We start from the raw sequence: 19568 nt of genomic DNA, 5'->3' as shown, positions 1-19568 counted from the left end.
ACCCTGATGTTTCTTTCCTCTTAGAATGGCACCCGAATTCAGATTTACGTTCCCTTAATAGTGCCACCATTTAAAGACGGAGAAAAAAATAAGCAAAAGTCTTTTGTAGCTTTCAGACAATTGTCCTCAGTGATTCAGCATCTCTCTGTATTACACCCACACACTTGAACTACGCTCCCCGAGTAGCTACTTTAATATAACCAATTTACTTTAAAATGATTGAACTCTGTAAACAAACACAGGGCCGATTTGTTTGCAACAGTGACAAAAGAAGGCAACTCTGATGTTCATTCACCGAGCTTTGACATACACAAACTCCTTCATAAGTCTAATTATTTCTCATGATATATTAAACATTTAAATCTACATTATCAGGTATTTTTGATGCTACACTGACACATGCTTGTTCCAGAACCAGTTCCACTGTTCGCGTCTAGTATGCTGATGTCCATTAAAAAGAGTGGCCTGCTGCTGAGGTGTCTGGAGGAGTCCTATCTTACTGCAGTGGGTGCCCTCTGTGTGGGATGTGAAGCTCAGCAGGATCCTAACCAGCTGCCACCACGAGTCCAGCCCTCAGCAGGGGGTTGAGACTGAAGAAACATCGTGGAAATGTTCTGTCTCAAAGACCACACCAGGAGAACAGTAAGCAGAGGAAAATGTTGTTTGGAGATGCAACTCACCATCCTGCAACGGACTCGGTTTCATGGTTCATTTAGAATGATACGCCATCACAAAAGTGCGTAGGGGGTAGTTATGTTAATAGACACTTTACTATTAGAGACGAGCACAAAATCTGCTTTAAAGGTCTTTTTTTTTTTTAATAAAGTCTTGGCCCGAATCCCTACAGTAATGCATGCATGAACACTAAACCACATACTATTTTAATGCACATTATGACTCCAATTTATTGCAAATTGGAAGACCGGTTCATGTAATCCCACGGAAATCCTCACATCCTGCTATGGGCAACTTCAGTTTCCCCAAATATTTGTATTACTCACTTCAGGAAGAGTGAATGATTTAGACAGCTGTGGAGACTCTTTAAGACGGCTGGAAACAACCATTATAAGCCTTTAATCGAGTTGATTATTTCATCAGAAGGTGTAGAAATAGAGAGACATTGGTACAATGATTGGGGATAATAGTAATGGCACTTGATTGATTCTCTAAGAGTGAGAATCGCGTAGCGTCCATTTTCCTTTCAACATACAAGTCACTCCTTCAATACTATATTCTATTACGGTCCTCTCTTGAAATACTGTGAACCAGTGAAGAACAAAAATTTAAATCAGCGCTTTGTTGAATAGTGCACACGACAAATCTTTGTAACCAGTCTCAACATTCATGACTTAGTATTGGAAGACAGGATTTTTGACAAATTCTCATGAATAAATTTTGATTTCAAATTATTCCACAATACCAAATTATTTACTAATAAATAAAAATGGCTTATAATGAATAGTTATGCATTTAATTTGGAAATGATGTCAATGTAAGTTAATCAGTCAGTTAAACACTGGTTCCACTAAACATCTTCTGTCATACCCAACCTCACCATCCACAAATATACAAATTCATTTTTTCCCCACTTTTTCCATTTATTTATTACAATTAATTCAATGTTATCCATCACTTTTCCATGTGTCAGCTACTCATCGTTTCCCATTTAAAACAAGTCCAGTATGTGACTATCCTTAAGATGAATAGTCCTGACGGGGAGGGAGGATGGGTGTGTGTTTTGAAAGTAAAGGACAGTTTTGTAGGAGGAAAGAAAGGAGGAAGTGATGTCCTCCCAGGAGCCTCTTCCATGTGAGGAGTTTATTTTTTTCATAAGCTATGTGAGATTATTTTTTATTCTGCTGTTGTTTCTGTCCTCTTCTTGCGCTTTCGGGCCTTGTCTTATTTTCTCTCTATTCTACGTCCTCTGCATCGTCTCCTTCGTCTCCGTCCATTAGCAAAGCGGCATACTTACTGGCTGAGCTGAACTTCTGAAGGCAAAACAAAACAGAACCCGGATCAGTACAGTTAGCCTTGGATGCTAAACAAATTAGAGCGTAGAGAGATTTTAACGTTCACAAGGAGGCTGAAACATCATTAGGGACAATAATTGCATGACTGATGAAGGGCAGGTTATTGCTGTAAAAACTGTTTTAAAACCTATTAAAAAAAAAAATAAAATAAAAAAAAAAGTACTGGGGAGCACTGGTAAAAACTTCAGGCTTTAGGGAAACCCTTAATGAAGAATAATTTAGGTGACGTCAATGTCTGACTAATCCTTGGCAGTGAAGGACTTACGGGGATTGGGGTTTCTTCGAATTTCTTTGGCTCTGGGGGTGGTCTGGAGTCTCGGTCTCTTCTGTTATCCTTTCTACAATCAGAGCGAACACTGAGGTTAAAATTTATTGGTAACCTCGGTGCTGAAAAGTTGACCCTGGCTGTGAATCCTCAAACACACAGCTAAAAAGACAAACTAAAAAGGAGCACACATTTTGCTCATTTGTATCGTCTGAAAGCTTACATCTACAGCACTCAGTTCACACCGTGCTCAGTTCTCATGTTCAGAAGGACAAATAAAATTCAGAAATGTCCCAAATTTCAGGCCAAATTTATGTTGTACTGTTGATGTTTTAGCGCTTAAATGGATAATTTCCCGTGCTTCAGCATGGGGATTATTACTATTTGAAGTAGAAAAGGTAAAGCATTTAATGTGCCCACCGTAAATCATGGTGTTCTTCATGGTGTCCACAACACTAGGAACAATGAATGCATCACCAGTTGTGTAACTGAGCATAGGCCATTCTTTACAGATGCCCAGTAAATGTCCTCCTTGTCTGATTAAGAACTTTGGAGTGGCTAGCTTTGGATGGCTGACCTGTCTGCCTCCTTCCTTCGGTCTCTGTTGGGCCCCTCTCCTCTGCCCCGCCCTGCTCCAGGCCCTGCTGGAACCCCTCGTGCCCGTGGGGGCCCCCGGTCCCGACGCACACCGTCAGCCTTGTTCTCATCTTAAAGGAGATGCCAGACAGTTGAGTGAAGGGAGGTTGTTGGACTTTATACAGTAGACTACACTCAACACACTGCAGCATAAAAAGCCACTGGGGTGAAATATAGTGTTCGTCACTGATATAGGGCCAAATGAGAGGTGTACAACTGCTTGAATGCAAGCTGAGCTCGTACAGTGTAACTTATTTCATTTAAATTTGATATTGGCTTAAAAGTTTTGCCAAAAGGTTTACTAAACAGTAAACAAAAAAAACAAAAAAAGTATAAATCTGAAAAGGTCTTACTCTGATACAGCACTGCAAACAATTGAATAGGTATATTCAATGTTTTCACAATTGGCCAGATAGCTTGAGTTGCGTTTGAGTAGGGTTGGGTATCGTCTGGATTTTTACGATTCCTAAACCGATTCTTGAAAAACTGAAAAATGACATCAAAGAAATGCTCTTTTATAGATTTTTTTTTTTAATAGAAAATTATTTAAATTTAACAATATTTTAACATTTAGTACTTAAATATATAATAAGTGTGATATTTCTATGTCCGTTTCGGAGCGACAGAGGGGAAAATATTTCAGTTGACACATTAAGTGGAACCGAAATTAGCGTTCTAATCCGTTCCGATTCCTACTGGTTGCGTAGGAACCGGTTCCATAGTGGAACCGCGTTTTGGTACCCAACCCTAAGTTTGAGCGCGATATAATTTTTCCAAGTCAGAATTGTGATGCATGTGCATATTATTCTGCACCATATATGTCACTTTGATCATTTGTATACCAATGCAGACTAATAATGTGAGACATACTGCAGTGCTCCCCTTGTTATGAATAAACTCAGCAGAAAGATGAGTTCATGACCGGCTCCGGTCAGAGACAACTCACTTTGCCAAATATGTCCACTATGATACAGGTACAAAGTAGTGTGAAATGTAAGGATAACAGCTGCTCTTGCACCTCGTCGTGTGCATGAGCCAGTCTTGATGAAGTTGCGTTGTTTCAACAATGTTAAAAACATGTATGGAGGCTGAATATCATTGGGTTTAAGCTATGAGCTGAGGAACAAAAGATAGCTAGACGAGGCTAATTTATACAGTAAAAACACTGCAGCGTTATGCTGTCCATCTCAGCTAAAAATGTCTTGCTGAGTCGAGTGATAAACTAACAAACTGGTGTGTGGAGCCCTGTAGAGTATCTGTATGCTAATTATATATTATATATAGATTAAGTTAACAACTTGGCGTTTCCACTGGTCTGAGACTTTGCCTCACCAGTAGTAGGGATCTAAGAGTGGCTGCCGACTTGAGTCTATTTCAAATTCAACACATTATTGCAGATGTGTGCAAGTGCTTTTCGTTTACATAAATGTTTCCCTTCAGTTTCCCTTGTTTTTGTTGACTCCTTTTATAGCTGACATGGTTTGTTCAATTGTATTCAGTCTACATGCTGAGGTTGGTTTTGGGTAAAATCCCCCACTCATCAGAATGGCCTTACCTTTTTCAGATCCTCTTTCATCTGCAGAACTTGGGGAGCTAAAGAGAAAGTAGGAACAGTCAGGAAAAGGTATTTAAAAAAATATATAAAAAAGTACTTTTCTTATAGCAAATTTGGGGTGTGAACGGTTTTAAAATGGCCGTTTCTGAGCAGCGCGTTCCTGAAAGTCTTCCTAACATGCAGTATAGGGGTTTTTCCATACACGTGGTGTTTTGGCTTGACTCATGGCAGGGATTTGCATTTTCATTTCAACAGGGCTGCCCACTTCGCCAGTAGCGTGGCGTGACTTTTCTGGCTACGACTCTATAGGTTGCTTTGTGTATTTTGGCCGTTTTCATATTTTTTAAACATTCTAATGTCACAGAAACTACTAAGAGTGACTCTTGCGTCCGCGATGCGTCATTTTTGTCGCGGTGCTCTACACAAATGTGGCACCCACTCGCCTGCTGTTATTGCCGGCTCTCTGGAGCTTGTCTGGTAAAAGGCGCGGTTTCAGCAGCACCTTGGTAGACAATAACCTTATATTTTTAGGTTCATGAAATATACCCGCATTTACAAATATCTAGTTCTTTTAGAAGCCCCCATACGTCTCACTTGAGTTCTCACCGGAGCTTGGGAGGAGCTGAACCACTTGGGGAAACAGGAGAGACTGGAGGTCGTCCATCACCCTCGCTAGAGCCTGTGCTGGCTGCACTTCTCTTGGCCCAGACGTTCTCCTTTGGAGGAGGTGCAGGCATCACCTTCAACGGCTCCTTGGAGGAGCTAATAGGGGGGGGCTGCGGGGAGGCCCCGGGGGAGGTGGGCTCACCTTCTCTCCCACTGAAAACCTCATTCTCCCCAGAGCGCTCGCTATCTCGACACCGGGAGCCTGGTGGATGAAAAGAGCAGCACGTTGTTTCTTACGGTTTTACACCACTGAAGTCCTTAATTTATAACACTTTTACCACTTGATCATTTTTAGTTGGTCTTGGTTGTTTTGTTTGAAGATGTTGAGACACAATACAAAGTCTGAAATGTACCAAAAATCAAAACTGTATTTGTATCATCTAACAGCCTACAGACTTTATAATTATTTGTTTCATCTAAACGGACTACAGAGTTTATAGGGCGAAACCAGATTCCTGAAGGCAAGCTCTATCGAAACGGAATGCAGAGGTATCTCACCTCTTCCAGAAGTACTTCCTTGCTGTGAAGACTCGCTTCCTGTGCGAGATCGCTCAGTATGAGGTTCTTCATTGCGCCAGCTTGGGTCCCTGAAAACAATAGAAAAAGCTTACTGTATGGTTATAAGGCAGCAGCCTATTTAATGAAGCCAGAAATAGTACTCTTGGTGAGGTGTGGCACTGGCTGGCTGAGTCCTGATCAGAAGCTTCGAATGTTCGCTATTGATTAGTACAGAAGCAGCCCTACTTTCTCTGTTGCCTATAATATAATTTCCACTCAGGACGGTTTTACTACGTTAGAGCTAGCTGGCTAACCTTTGCTTGCTTGCTTGCTAACGTTACCGCTAGCAAAATACTATCCAAGTGGATATGTTAGTTGGCTTGCAAAATTACTTTTACGCCAGCTAACATGATCCATGATACCAACTTACGTATTATGACCAACAGAGTTGATTTTACCCAAAAAATGATGTAATGATACAAGATACTCTCATATGTCATGTCACTGTATTGGCCAATGGCCAGGATAGGCCAGTATTTAAATATAAACTACACACAAAATGTTTTTCATTGTACACATAACCACGTGTCTTCACATGATGTTAGATTCTAGAAGTGTAAATAACTGCTTTGTCTGTCTCCTTAACTTAAGTGCAATATAACTGCAGAGTATGCTGCTTTGTCACAAATCAATGTTGAAATATATTTAAGCATAAACAGACTCCTCCAAAAAAAAAAAAAGTATTTGAAAACACTTCATAAAAAACACATTGAGTTATCACCATCTCATCAAAAATTATGTGACCATCCATGTCAACTCCTGACCTGTCTCGCATCTTTCTGTCGGGTCCCCGGCCTTTGTCCTCCTCCAGCTGCCTCTGCAGCCTCTCTTCCTCTTTCTTCAGCCTCTCCTCCACCTCCCTCTCCTTGGCTGCTGTATCAACCGGCTTGGCTGCACCAAAGATGGATGAGGCCCTGCTGCCGGAGCTCGGAGCTGCAGCTGGGGAAATACCACCACCGCTGCTGCCACCACCACCGCCGCCACCGCCGCTGCCTTCCTCCTCCTTGGGCACGCTACGGGGCTTAAGGTTCAACTTAGGTCTCTGCTGAGGACCTGCTGTGATAATAGGAAAACAAATTATATCAATATGGAGTAGTGTGGAGGTGAATATCAGAAGATGGTGTTAGCACAGTCAAACTGACAAAAAATAAACACGCTAAACTGCAGATTCTGAAGGGAGTGTGAAAGCTGAAAACTGTAATTGCTAACTTTATATAAAAAAAACAAAAAAAACATCCATTAGTGTTACACCAAATTTTCACTCAAATAGCCCTATTTGATAGATCAGTTAAAGCAGACAAATCATGCTCATTTTCAGGTTCATACTTTTTAAATGGGCTCCAGACTCCAACCAAATCACCGTTTGAGAGCAATTTTTTTTAGATAGTGCGAGTCATTTTTTAAATAAGATTAGGACTTAGCCTTAGGCTAACATTAGCCCTCCTCTCTTTATCCCACTTTGTTTACGGTCTCAAACTGGCTTGCGTGCACTTCAGGGTTGGCTGAGGTGTGTTCAAAGACCTTGGCAGTGTTGTATTCTGTCTCGTCACAAAATTTATCGCAATTTTACTCAGTGTTGTCTCGGTCGCAGACAAAAAGGACGGGATATTATTTAAATACCCAAAATGCTAACGTCAACTCCGACATTTGCTACACGCTGCGGTACCGTTTCCTCGCTTGGCGAGAGAGGTACAGCAGAGGATGTGACAGTAGAGACGGCTTCGGAAAAAAAAAAGAGATATTTATTTATTTATATATATATATATATATATATATATATATGCTGCTAAATATATTACTATTTACCTCGTGAAAACAAATAGTGCTTGTGTCGTGAGCTCATCTGTCTCTGGCTCCCTCATCACTCAATATTTCCCACACTGGGTGTTAGATACTCCCCTTTCCATGGAAGTTTGATCACCTTAAATATGTTTGTTATTTACAACAAAAAAACAGAAGGGAGGAAGGGAGAGCCTGTATGAGGCAGAGGCAGTAATACAGTATATCGACAGAAATAGTACTTTGATTACATTTCTGAATGTGCATTTGTTAAGCATCATTCAATTAAAATGTGACTGAACTAAAATAAGACAGCAGATTGTAGTTCCTGTATTTATTACCAAAGCATTTATCAGTAATACAGTTAAAATGGGTGACTGTGCACCCCTATATTTTCTGCCTGTGCCCCTACAATTTTTTAGTTAGGGGCTACAGTAGCCTGGTCCTACCAGACTCTCGTACATTTCATTTGTACAGAGAGTCTGGCCACTCTCCATTGACAGGTGTTAACTTCCTTGACAGGGTGTACTCTGTTGAAGTTTAATACTATTTGATCTGCCCAGAGCCCCTCTGGTAGCCTGGCTCCGCCAGGAGAAGTTGAAGTATCAACTCCAGCATTTTACTCAAGGTAAAGTGTAAAAGTACTGGTTTCAAAACTACTTAAAGTAGTATAAAAGTAAAAGTAATGTAAGGGGGAAAAAATGCCATTAAAAGGACAAAAGCTTAGCCCGCCCCACAGGGGCTTATAGTGCACTACCCCACCTCCACAAAAAAACATTTTTCTAATGGCCATAATGACTATAATAATGTTATATTAAAATCATACCTGCAAACTCAGAAGGGCTGAAAAAGGTGACATCTCTTCTGTGTTTTTCATACAACGGCAGCTACAGTCTGGTGTTACAATCCTCTCCAGTGAAATAAACACTTTTACACCGTTTAGCTGTCAGCATTTTAACTGTGTTTATGCCAGCTGCTAGCTAACGGTAGGCTAACGTTACCTGCTGCTAAGTGTAGTGTTTACTAGCGTCCCGTGCGGCGATGTTTCAGTTCCCTCTATCGTCTGTTTTTGGAGCATCAGAGAGAAGTGCAGGCATTTAAGTAGCACCTAATGAGGCACCGAAATCCGCGTTGCTACTCGGTCTGGTAGATCAGTAAGGCACCGGTGCCATATTAGCACCGGGTCTGTGCAGGTGTGATGGATCGCATACAAACCAATAGAGTGTCGGATGGCGAGATTTGTCTGGATAGGTTTTTGTTTAACCGGAATGAAAACAAGCCGAACTGAAATAGGAGTAACAAGGCTATTTTTAAAATGTAAGGAGTAGAAAGTACAGATAATTGCGTGAAAATGTAAGGAGTAGAAGTAAAAAGTATGCTGTAAAATAATTACTTCAGTAAAGTACAGATACCTTAAGTAGAAATTTTGGGTAACAAAGTATTTGTACTTCGTTACTTGACACCTCTGCAGGCTAACAAGAGGGGAGACGACAACAACTATCGGCTCAGCATCGCTAGCGTTTGCCTTAGACATCTCCTTCACCACTAACTGAGCGAGCTGGAAAATCAAACTTTTCCCGAACCCCATGGGGAGGAGGGCCACAACATCATGGCCACCAACAAAACTCAAAGATTGTTCTTGCTCGGGCTTTAACTTCTGGATATTCGGCAGCGTTGCCACAACAGACCGAATGGCTTCGCTCACATCTTTCTTCGCCACCATTACGGAACTACAACTCAAACTAGCACACGACCTCAACGTCGTCGTTCTCAGCCACTCCCTCTGTTTGCCGATTGGTCAGAGAAAACCCAAGAATATACCGCAAACCCAGACGGTGTACTGAAGGAAAATGAAAATTGAGCGGAAGTACGTATGAGGGCGGAGTTAGGCTAGGGGCTACAGTGCGCCTAGTAAACTTTAGTCTGGAGCCCTGTATTTACATATTTTGGGTTTCTACTAGAACAAATCAGTCTTTTTCCTCATACCGTCTATCTGAATATACCTGTATACCTGTCTGAAACGCTCTCTTTAAGGGCTGCTACACACCAACCAGACGGCCGACCGTCGGCAGAAAAGGCAATTGGACTGATCAGTCGGGTCCCCGAGGTCCAAAAAAAAATGCCTCAAAACACACTGAGGAGACGCCGACTTGAGCGTACACTCTGCGGGTGCGTGAAACGCAATACGTCTCCATAACAGCAGGCGGCGCTTCTCTGTATCGTTTCCCAGAAAATGAAAACCGGCAGCTGATAGGACGAATGCGTCACGTGGGTCTTTTTTCTCCGGAAATTCACAGCCAGACTGTCATGGCGGCTTGTTCAGAATACAATGTCATATTGTACTAAAATAGTTCACCAAAACGTGTTTCTGAAAACATTTTAAGCGAGAAATAGGCCATGCAGTTGCTTAATCTGTCTTCATTTCAGATCATCAAAGGTCAGTTTAAAAGATTTGTCAGATTTTGAGAGGCTCATCCGCTCGCCGTTTCCGGGTGAGTCCCGACTGCCCTGTCTCCGACTGAGCATGTCATGTGGGCCAAAATGAAGGCCGACAGCTCCTCCGACGGATGGCGGCACGGAACACACCGAACAGACTCGAGTCACCGACCTCGCCAGACTGTCCGACGGCCGATTATCCGGTTGGTGTGTTAGCACCCCCACCCAAAAAGCCCAGTCTGCTCTGATTGGCTTGACAGAAAGATATGGCACACCTTTGCAAAGGTAGTACTCAAGCTGTGGGTAGAGATACTTGGATGTGGGAGGTATATTCTAATGAGCCTGTATGTGAAATAGGGAGCCAAACCTAAATGGCGGAATCCCATGTTTTCTGATCTAAGCAGCCCACAAAATAAATGACTGGGTTGTCTTATAATTTAACAGTTTGTGGTATGTACAAGCACTGAAAAAGTTAATTTTCATATGTCCCCTTTATTAAATAATGCTGATGAGAAGTAGTATTTGTATATTCATACTCACTCTCACCTCTCTCCTCACGCCTCTCATCCGTACGTCTCTCGTACCGGTCCTCGCGGTCGCCATAACGATCCCGTTCCCCATAACGATCACTGCTACCTCGACTGTCATCATAGTCACGACGGAAGCCACTGCCAAAGGCACGACGACTTCCTCCACCACCACGAGAGTCAAAACCTAGAAAAATGGCAGGAGAGAAAAAAGGTTTAGAGATGAAAATGGAAGTTTATAAACAAGTGTATAGAATTGTATTTAAAAGCTTGCAGCAGGTAGTCATGTAAGCCAATGACTTGATTAAGATGTTATGATCAGGAAGCCAAAGAGCTGCTGATACAGCCAGGTGGATCTGAAGAACAAGAACAAAGACACACCTCCTCTATCGAAGTCTCTACGATCCCTGTCATCATAGCGATCCCGGAAGCGGTCTCTTCCTCCATCATAGCGGTCATTGTCCCGCCGTGGCCCATCTCTGAAACGATCCGGCTCATAGCGGTCCCGTGATCCTGCAAGAATTGTAACAGAATAATTTGTTTTCACTTATGGAATTCCTGCGCTAATGAACTGTTGGTCTGACTGGGTTCTGATTGTACATCAAATAGAGTTTGGAAGGAAGAAATGCATTATTTTTTGTAGTCAACATTTTGGATAAACATATGAAAAGCTGTTATCATAACCCTGAAGCAAAATTAGGGGAAACATTTTGCAAAGGGAGTGAATTTGAACAATTTCGAATAGTTAGCTTGGTTTAACAAATAGTTTCAACTAATATTCCCCTAGGACATGAAAGTACAGACAGTTTTTTATGCTAGTTAGGATGGGATTGACACCAGTGATACTAAGACACAGGTCGTGTCTGTCAAAAGCTGCCAACACAAATACTGGGATCAAGTGTGAAATAAGTATAGATGTCAAAGAACAAAAAGCCAATTCTGACTCACTCTCTCCAAAAGCCTCCTCTCTCTTGGGAGGGCCATCGTCGGCATCTGAACTGGGCCGAGCCCTCCAGTCACTGTCTGTCTTGTCGGGACCCATGTCTGACATCCGTCCACCTCTGTCTCGGCCTCCCATAGAACCATTGTCTCTTTCTGAGGTGTGAAGAAAAAGGAAGAGGAGATATTACGTTTATTTATAGAATGTAAAAGGTTGAGGGATATATTCCCATTTACTTTATCACTATAAATACTGGCTAGAAGAAGTCACAGCAAAGAAAAGTTAGCAATGTACCTTTATCATTAGACTGGTCTGCAATATCCACACGGATCCTTCGGTTTCCCAGGTTCTGTTGACATGAACAAATAGAGGGGACAAATAGTCATTCTTCCTAATACATTTTGATGATGGAAAGAAACGGTCATTTATAGCACAACTATAGATCTTTGTGCTTTTGTGCAGTGAGGCCAATAAATGAATGGTAACCCAAGATTTTATTGTACAATACAACTATTGGGAAAGTCGTACGCTCATGTTAGTTCAGATCCAGTGGTTAAAATCAAAATGCAGAACTATAAAACCAAGTTCTTGTTGCATCCGCTCACCTCCTCGTTGAGACTCAGAGCCCTCAGGAGGGAGTCCACATCATCAAATTCAGCATAGCCAAAGCCCTTTAGCCTCTCTGGGTTACTGGGCTCTCGAGGCAGACGCACTGCACTGATCTGGTGATGAAGACGGTGACAGAATTACATATCCAACAGAGAATGCACTGATCTGGGCCCAGCACTGTACAGTTCACCCGTACAAGATGAGAAGAAACAAAGCGCAGTATGCAAGTGAAAGAAAACGGAAGAAAAGGGTGGACTTTAAAATGGAGGAAATGCCAGATGAGAAGGTTAGTCATTAATTTCTGCTCTAACCCGAAATATAAAATGCACAGGTCAGGACTTTAGTGACAAATCAGCAAGGTTATTTCGCTAATATTTGTTGACCTGCAAGGTTGTGACCATTTTAAGTCCCACTCTTTGACTTGACAAGCCAGAGGCAGGCGTCAGAGGACTTCAATTTAAAAGAAAATCATATGTATGCAACTGAGACATTAACTTGAGTTTCACAGTTTGTGTTTCCATGCAGTAGCTGTAACCACAGAGTGCTATGCGTTATATGCCCGACACTGCATGTGTGTGTGCTTGCTACACGTACTGCCAAGCCGCGGAAGAAGTCTTTGATCGAGTCCTCAGTGACATCATAGGGAAGGTTGCCCAGGAAAGCCGTGTAAGGCGGGCTGCGGGGCAGTCGGGACCGGTCGACATTGGGTTCACGAGCTGAGCGAGGTGCTGTGGGCAGGATGGACCGGTCAATGGGTGGTGCCCGGAATGAATCCTCCTCCGTGTGCCATGAGGTCGAGACTGGAGGGATGAAAAAAGAGAAAATTTCAAACAAATACCTAAAACTTCCCTTCAGTTACTGAACAACAATTGATTATTTTTCTCTTTGATACTTGGCCCTTTACTGGAAAAAGTATATGCATTAGTCCCATTACATTCAAGAGACACTAGAACAAATGCCATCTTCCATTCAAATTGAGGCATTTTGTGGCAAATAGTTACCGTAAAATTTAAACCATTGTCGTCACACGCCCTTTTAGTTCAGCAGACACTTGAGTGTTCTGAGACAAGTGCATAATGCTGTTATTGTCTGTGTATTCGGTCTGATGCTGGCCCAAAACCCTGGATCAAATAAAGTGGGAGCGTGTGATGGACTCAAGTTTATGACACAAAAACTCTCTTTGATCATGAGGCAGATTATTACTGTACAATTCTTATCACCTTGCACGGCAGCTGGACTCACAGGATTTAAAAAAAATATATTCTAAAGTAGGGCTGCACGATATTTTGTTTCATCGTCTACATTGCGATGTGCGCATGTGCGATAGTCACATCACAGGACGTTGATGCTACAACTTCTTTGCTGCTTGATAAAAAAGTAAACTTTTACCGTTCTCCTTTTCCATGATTGTTACCGGCCTGGGAAGTGAGGCTCTCCCGTGTGTAGAAAAGTACCGTAAGCAGCAGCTGCCGCTGACACAGTGATGCACATGCTTTTCCATGGGTAGTGAAGCTACAGGATTCAGTGTTTTATGTTCGCTGCAAAGACAAACTAAATCACCTAATCACGACATATCCCGACCATTTCTCACCGCAGAAAGCTGCTACTAGCCAGGCTAAAGCTAACATAGTTAGGCTAAAAAAAAACAATGGTTATGGTTCGGAGCTGCGACGCTGGAAACGTAACACTAATCTACAACAGCAGTCGGTTTCTGATATAACGTCATTTACACTGATTTAAGTGCTCTTGGATACACAGTCTGTTGCAAGAGTGTGACATGCAGGCTCTGCATGCACAGCAAACCAACAATCATGATCAATTTTAATCAATTTATCAAACAACCAAAGCAGGCCCCGCTAGCTGACCACAACCTGACATTTAGAGGAAGCAACATGCATGCATTATTAATATTCACTTTAGCCTGGAAAAATTTCTTTTTTTTCATATCGCAATTAAAAAATCTCTCTCTCTCTCTCTGAAGATTTCAATGAGCATTAGAGGTAGCGTTACATTGACATAAGAAAATTAAAACCTGTTTCATGAACCTAAAAATATTGAAAAATGTAGGCAAATGTGGAGCTGTGTCTCCCTCCACGTTACAGAAGAGCCTGTGAGCAAGTGGGGGCAGAGTTGCCCGGAGAGTGTGAGAGGAGAGATGCAAACACAGGCACGGCTTTATGGAAGAAATGGGTTATGTAACGCAACATCAACCTATATCGATAAACAGTAATGTCTCAGCCCATATATCGTTTGAAAATACATCGATATACCTAAAAAAGTCGGTATTCCATCGAGCCCTAATACAAGCCACAAAAGGATATGGGCAAGGGCTCATGACAAACTCCATCCAATGAGCGATAGTTTATAGCTAATAAAAGAATCTGTGAATTTACTCGGCCAACCCTATTGCTCGGTTCATAATATGTTTTTTGTGTGATTAATGTAACATCCAAGGCCTTCAGGTAGGATTGTGCGATAGTTTCTATTTTCGTATAGTGCAATCGTGGTTACTCAAGATTGCCGATAGGCGATCCCACAGCCAGTCTGACAGGCAGGCTACATTGAACGCGTAAGTATCGAAAAATGCCTCGTCATTCAATACCCAAATCCAATGCCTAAGGAGTAAATCTCATCAGCGAGCCAATAACCATGCAGCATGCTTTTACCGAGATCTAATAATGTTTGTGATTGGCTGTCTGACGTTACACATTGTAGAGGCAGGCAGGAAAAACTCTACATTACACACAGAGACGGGGCTTGTGTAGTAGGAGCTGAAAAATAAATAGATTTGTGCCGTAATGTTGCAATTTATTTGTTTTATTAAATTGCTATCGAAAAAAGTATGGTTTAGGAACCAGTATCGAATTTACGGTATTGATATCGGTAAATGGTATCTAAAGCCCTAGTTAGCTACTTTAGCGTGAGAAAAACAATCGATCATCCCTTCAATGGCCGATATACCAACCCATCGGCAATTGGCAAAAGCCTACCTCAATCCACTCTATCCAACCACCATTTAGAATTCAAAACGGCCACCCCAAATCTGTACAAGAGAGTTAGGGCTTTCTTTCAAAACAGGGCAGTGGTAAGTTAACATGTCCAATGTCGTTACTAAATCTGAAAGAAAACTATAAAGATTGAAGTTTTACATTGCAAAAATGTAAAACTTGCGCACAAAAAAAAGCAGTTTAATAACCCGCAGCAATTTTTTAGAGTTATGTTGTCATCTAAAGGTATTTAATTACTTTATTAATTTAACAATGTATGTATCATGGTTACAGACTAGAGGGTGATTGATTAATCGGCTGGCTGATTTGTCATTTTTTACATAATCGGTATCGGCCAATATCCGAGTATATCAAGCAGATTAATAGGCAGGAGCATCTGCGGTCACCCTAGTGTTGTTGCTGCTGCCCCTAGAGTCATTTACCAGCAGAGTGAGCAGATCTCATCCAGTGCCTTTGGAGGAGCCAAGTTCCTTGGAGAAAACGGTAAGGATTAAAGTCCTATATATTTAATTAGTTAACTATGACATGTTACTGCCAACTTAGGAAAAAGACATGAATAGGCGACATAACGTTCGGCTACTTTGGATATTGATAGCAATGCAGAGAAATAAGTTGTAAACATAAGGAGGGACCACCGCACCGAATCAGGCTAGTGAAGGACTGGCTTTGCTAGCGTCGTTGCTAAGCACACCGTTTCCGAAAGACCAGAGGCTCCAACTAATGCTTTTGATAAAGCATCCTCAAAATAGCAGCGTGTGTAACGCGACTAACTTTATAACTGCCGACAATTCAATTTTTTTATTTTATTTTTTTTTTATTTTTTATTTTTTTTAAACTTATTCGTATGCACACCTCTAGTTTGGTGTCTGAGAGAATCACTCCCTCTCAGGCTGTGACACACACACACACACTTCAGAGTCAAAAGCGTGATTGCACTTTACTATAGTTGTTGCTGGCAATGCTCCTTATAATATAAATGCAACTAGTCATTTGGGCACATGACTTTCACAATTAACTTTCCTCATTACGTGTGTCTATGGTCTATGGGTCCTACATAGCATCTACAACGTCATCGCTAGTAGCCGGTGTCGTCCTTGCATGCAGGCTGTGTAATACGTTTCCCCCCCTCCATTTTTGTGATCATTAGGTTATGTCCATTAGGCTTTGTATGTCAACAAACAAACCAAAAATACACGTTTCAGGACAGTTTTTGGGAAGATAATAGAAACGTTTTTAGCCTTGTATTACTTACAATGCATTATTAGCTGAATTATAAAAAAAAATTAAAAAAAATAAATATATATATGCCCATCTATAAAATGACTTGAAGATGAAGATACTATACAAAAATACTAACAACCTTGTATTTTCCCCCTTTTTTAGTCATTACAGTCTGATGGCTGAAAAGAAAACCACCCCCTTATGACAGCGCTTCACCCAGCCAACACCAGGGAAGGCCAAATGCATGTTTATATTTTTATACATTTATAGAATATATGTTTTTACATTATACATTTTTAATTTAAGTATACAAGTGCAGATTGGTGAAGTGTTCAATAAATGTTTTTGTTGAGAAATGTTGTGCATCTTAAGTAATTAGTAATAAGTATTAGTGTTACATTTTATCTTTCAAATAGAGGTTTAAAAACAAGCACATATCGGCCAAAATAAATCGGCAGCATTTATCGGCCATCGGCTGACCCTGATTTCTAAAGATTGGCCAGAGAAAAACCCATATCAGTCGACCTCTATTACAGACAGCTATTTTAATAATGTAAGGGCTTAGGAGACATTAGGAAAAAAAATTAGTATCACTCATGTCAGCAGAAACTCCATGTTGTGATATTTTAACAGAAAAAATGATCTACATGGTTCACTGATTTCCTCTGCGTTTTTTTAACTTAATAAGGCCTGGGAAGAAAAGACCAGTAACAGTCTGCCACAACACATTTACACTTAAAAGAACACAGTTGCTCATTTTATGTTCAGTGACTGCATGCTTCAATGCATTTTCCATTCAACCACGAGACAACATAAGCAATAGAGTGATGAAATTGATCCTAATACTGTTAGATGGCAAAATGCAAGACAGACACAAGGTATGCTAGGTAAAGACTTTTGTATTTCAGTGTGCGCTCACCATCTCCCTCCAGCTCATCAGTCTCATCGGCCCAGCTAGTGGACTTAGCTGGGTAGCTGGGGGGCGCATTGCTCCCTCCCTTGTCCTCTGCCAGGAAGTCAGTCAGAGTAAGGGTCTTCCCCTTCTTATTCTTCTTCTTAGCTGGAGAGGAGATGGACACAGTACACAGTCAGCCATGGAAGGAACATGCTAGGCCATGGGTTCATTGTCTATATTGATGTGTGTCATGGAAGTTTTTAAAAGACTTTATCCACCATCCCACCATTTTCTAAAAGCTCTAAAATTGACCATTTGATACATTTTACCTATTTGTTTGGAAATGTACAGATGGCTGAAGAAAACACTGAGTTTGGGCGTAGCGGCAGAAGTGAAAGATGGTATGTAAATTTCTGATAATTACAGTGTCAAAACAGTGATATCAGATTGCTTCCCTGCCTTGTATTAGATTTCACCTGAACAACTTAGTGTAGCATTACAAAATATAGCTGTTGAAGCAGTGAAATGCCACACAACTGAGTCTGAGTTTGTGTGTCTCTCTACTCATGTGGACAGCTGCATCTCTGTGTAGACAAACACTATTTGTAGTGTGAAATGTTGTCCAGCTAAGCCAGATAAGTAGACTACAATTTGTGAGTGATAACAATACCACTGACTTATTTCCCTTTTGGAACGTAAACAAACAGGGAGTGGTCTGCCTGTCCAACCTAACCAAAAAGGCTTGCATCCTTTTGATCAGCCCCAAGTATACAATGCAATCATTGCGACAGGTTCAAACCACTCGACTGGATGTTTGAGGAATACACATTAGGGCCTGAATGCTCGATGAGTCACGTATCCATTGCAGAACCTTTCCTCAAAGTGTCTAGTTGAATTGCAAACAGTTGCCAGTTGCCCATAGGGGCTTCACACAGCTCAACTCATAGAGCAGGTCTGGTTTGTTTTGGTCTGAAGCAGAAAAAGGGGAGCGACAAAGCTGGCTGTGAGCTTCATTGTAAAATCCCAGCTGTCAGGACATTCTTTACATACATAGTTACAAAACCTGCACACATACAGAGCAACACAGACGGTTAAGAGCTCTTTCCCAGTACATAATGCTCAGTCATTGTTTACAACTAACAGGCCTAGCTGGTCTTGACTGCTTGTAGCCTGTAAAACCGAAGAATAGTATAGTAGCTTTCTTAGCGCTCCGCACTAATGTGACATTAGCAAGCTAGGAGCTGCGTAACGTTAACTTGTCAGTAACGTTACTGACTTTTGCTAAAACTACGGGCGCCAACAGTTAACTGCCTGGCTACATTACAAACGCAGGTTTTTTGTTTGCTAGCTACACAGATCGCTTTTGTCTTTAGGTTTATGCAGGCTTAGTCAGCAAAGGAGTGCTGACGGGGAAAGTACCCCTGCTTAGCTGGCTAGGTTTTAGGGCCTAGTGCACGTCGCAGCGCCAGGATCCAAGTGCGCCATCATAGGAGCAAGACTTTGACCGGCCGGATGGGACGGCTCAAAGTTGTGAAGCTGCCAGGGAAGTATTCAGGATGCGACCTAACAGGCCCAGCTGCCCCGTTAAATCAAACACCGATACCAGGGAGCCAGGCTGCACACGTGGGGAGACTCCTCGGGCAGCCCGGACTTCTCGGCCCAACCCCTCCTCCACGACACGCGCTTGCGCCCGATGCCTATCTGCTCTAAGCGCCACGGCGAGCTCCGCCACGGAGATACAATGTGCCAGAGCTGCACGCAGTTAGCAGCATTTCATAACATGTCACACAATGTCCAATACATGTAGTACTTTGCAAACTCAAAAGCGGACAACACAAACATGGCAATAACATTGTTCATAGAAAAAGACCGCATGTAATCTGTAGGTTAAGTGTTCAGATTGTGCAAGTCGTTGCTTCGTTCATTCGCCTTCCTTCAGCAGTTACGCCTTTACCGGGCCAAAACAACCGAGGAACCGATTTATACACGCAGGACAACTATGCCAATCAATAAGACGAGGCATTAACAATCTAAAAACTTAATATGTTCAATTGTATCGACGTATAACCCGCTGAAATTCCCCCCATCCGACCCAGATCGTTCACCCTCATAAACCTCACCTGACGCCGCCATGTTGGAGAACGAGTTCTTCGTAGTAGTTCCCGGATGAACGCGTCAGAGGTTTATTATCGGGAGCGCGCATCGCCGTTCACGGGCCTGCTGTCTCCTCCCTTGGTTTGCTTACCCACCATGGATGAATGTCACCAACATCTGCTCAGCTTGACATTTCTTCTTCCTTTTCTGTCATATTTGTCACTGAACTAACATTAGTGTAACTAACAGGGCTGTTCATAGATTTATCTTTTATAGCAGTCTCTATCTCTAAATTATTGGACACAAAATCAATATGCAGCTTTAAATATTTATATTTATCAGAATCTGA

General features: G+C 41.8%; 1 protein-coding gene across 7 annotated transcripts; it reads right to left on the bottom strand.

Moving 5' to 3' along the window:
• Positions 1-1040: 1040 nt before the first annotated feature.
• On the bottom strand, positions 1041-19310 carry eif4ba (eukaryotic translation initiation factor 4Ba). 7 transcript variants are annotated; one of them, XM_078248099.1, is made up of 15 exons: positions 19246-19310; positions 17150-17290; positions 12596-12801; positions 11998-12114; positions 11687-11741; positions 11401-11547; positions 10834-10965; positions 10466-10639; positions 6475-6766; positions 5651-5739; positions 5093-5354; positions 4487-4524; positions 2873-3002; positions 2296-2368; positions 1041-1988 (listed from the first exon to the last, which is right to left on the bottom strand). In XM_078248099.1, the coding sequence occupies exons 1-15, from the start codon at positions 19256-19258 to the stop codon at positions 1911-1913; spliced, it is 1947 nt and encodes a 648-aa protein (XP_078104225.1). In that variant the 5' UTR covers positions 19259-19310; the 3' UTR covers positions 1041-1910. The 7 variants fall into 7 exon arrangements, with proteins under 7 accessions (XP_078104225.1, XP_078104226.1, XP_078104227.1 ...); XM_078248100.1 differs by having other exon boundaries at positions 6475-6763; XM_078248101.1 differs by having other exon boundaries at positions 10472-10639.
• Between the last annotated feature and the right edge of the window lie 258 nt (positions 19311-19568).

The sequence above is a fragment of the Sander vitreus genome, chromosome 4 (assembly GCF_031162955.1).
Source record: "Sander vitreus isolate 19-12246 chromosome 4, sanVit1, whole genome shotgun sequence".
Classification (NCBI taxonomy): domain Eukaryota; kingdom Metazoa; phylum Chordata; class Actinopteri; order Perciformes; family Percidae; genus Sander; species Sander vitreus.
This window is presented reverse-complemented; position numbering and strand designations above follow the sequence as displayed.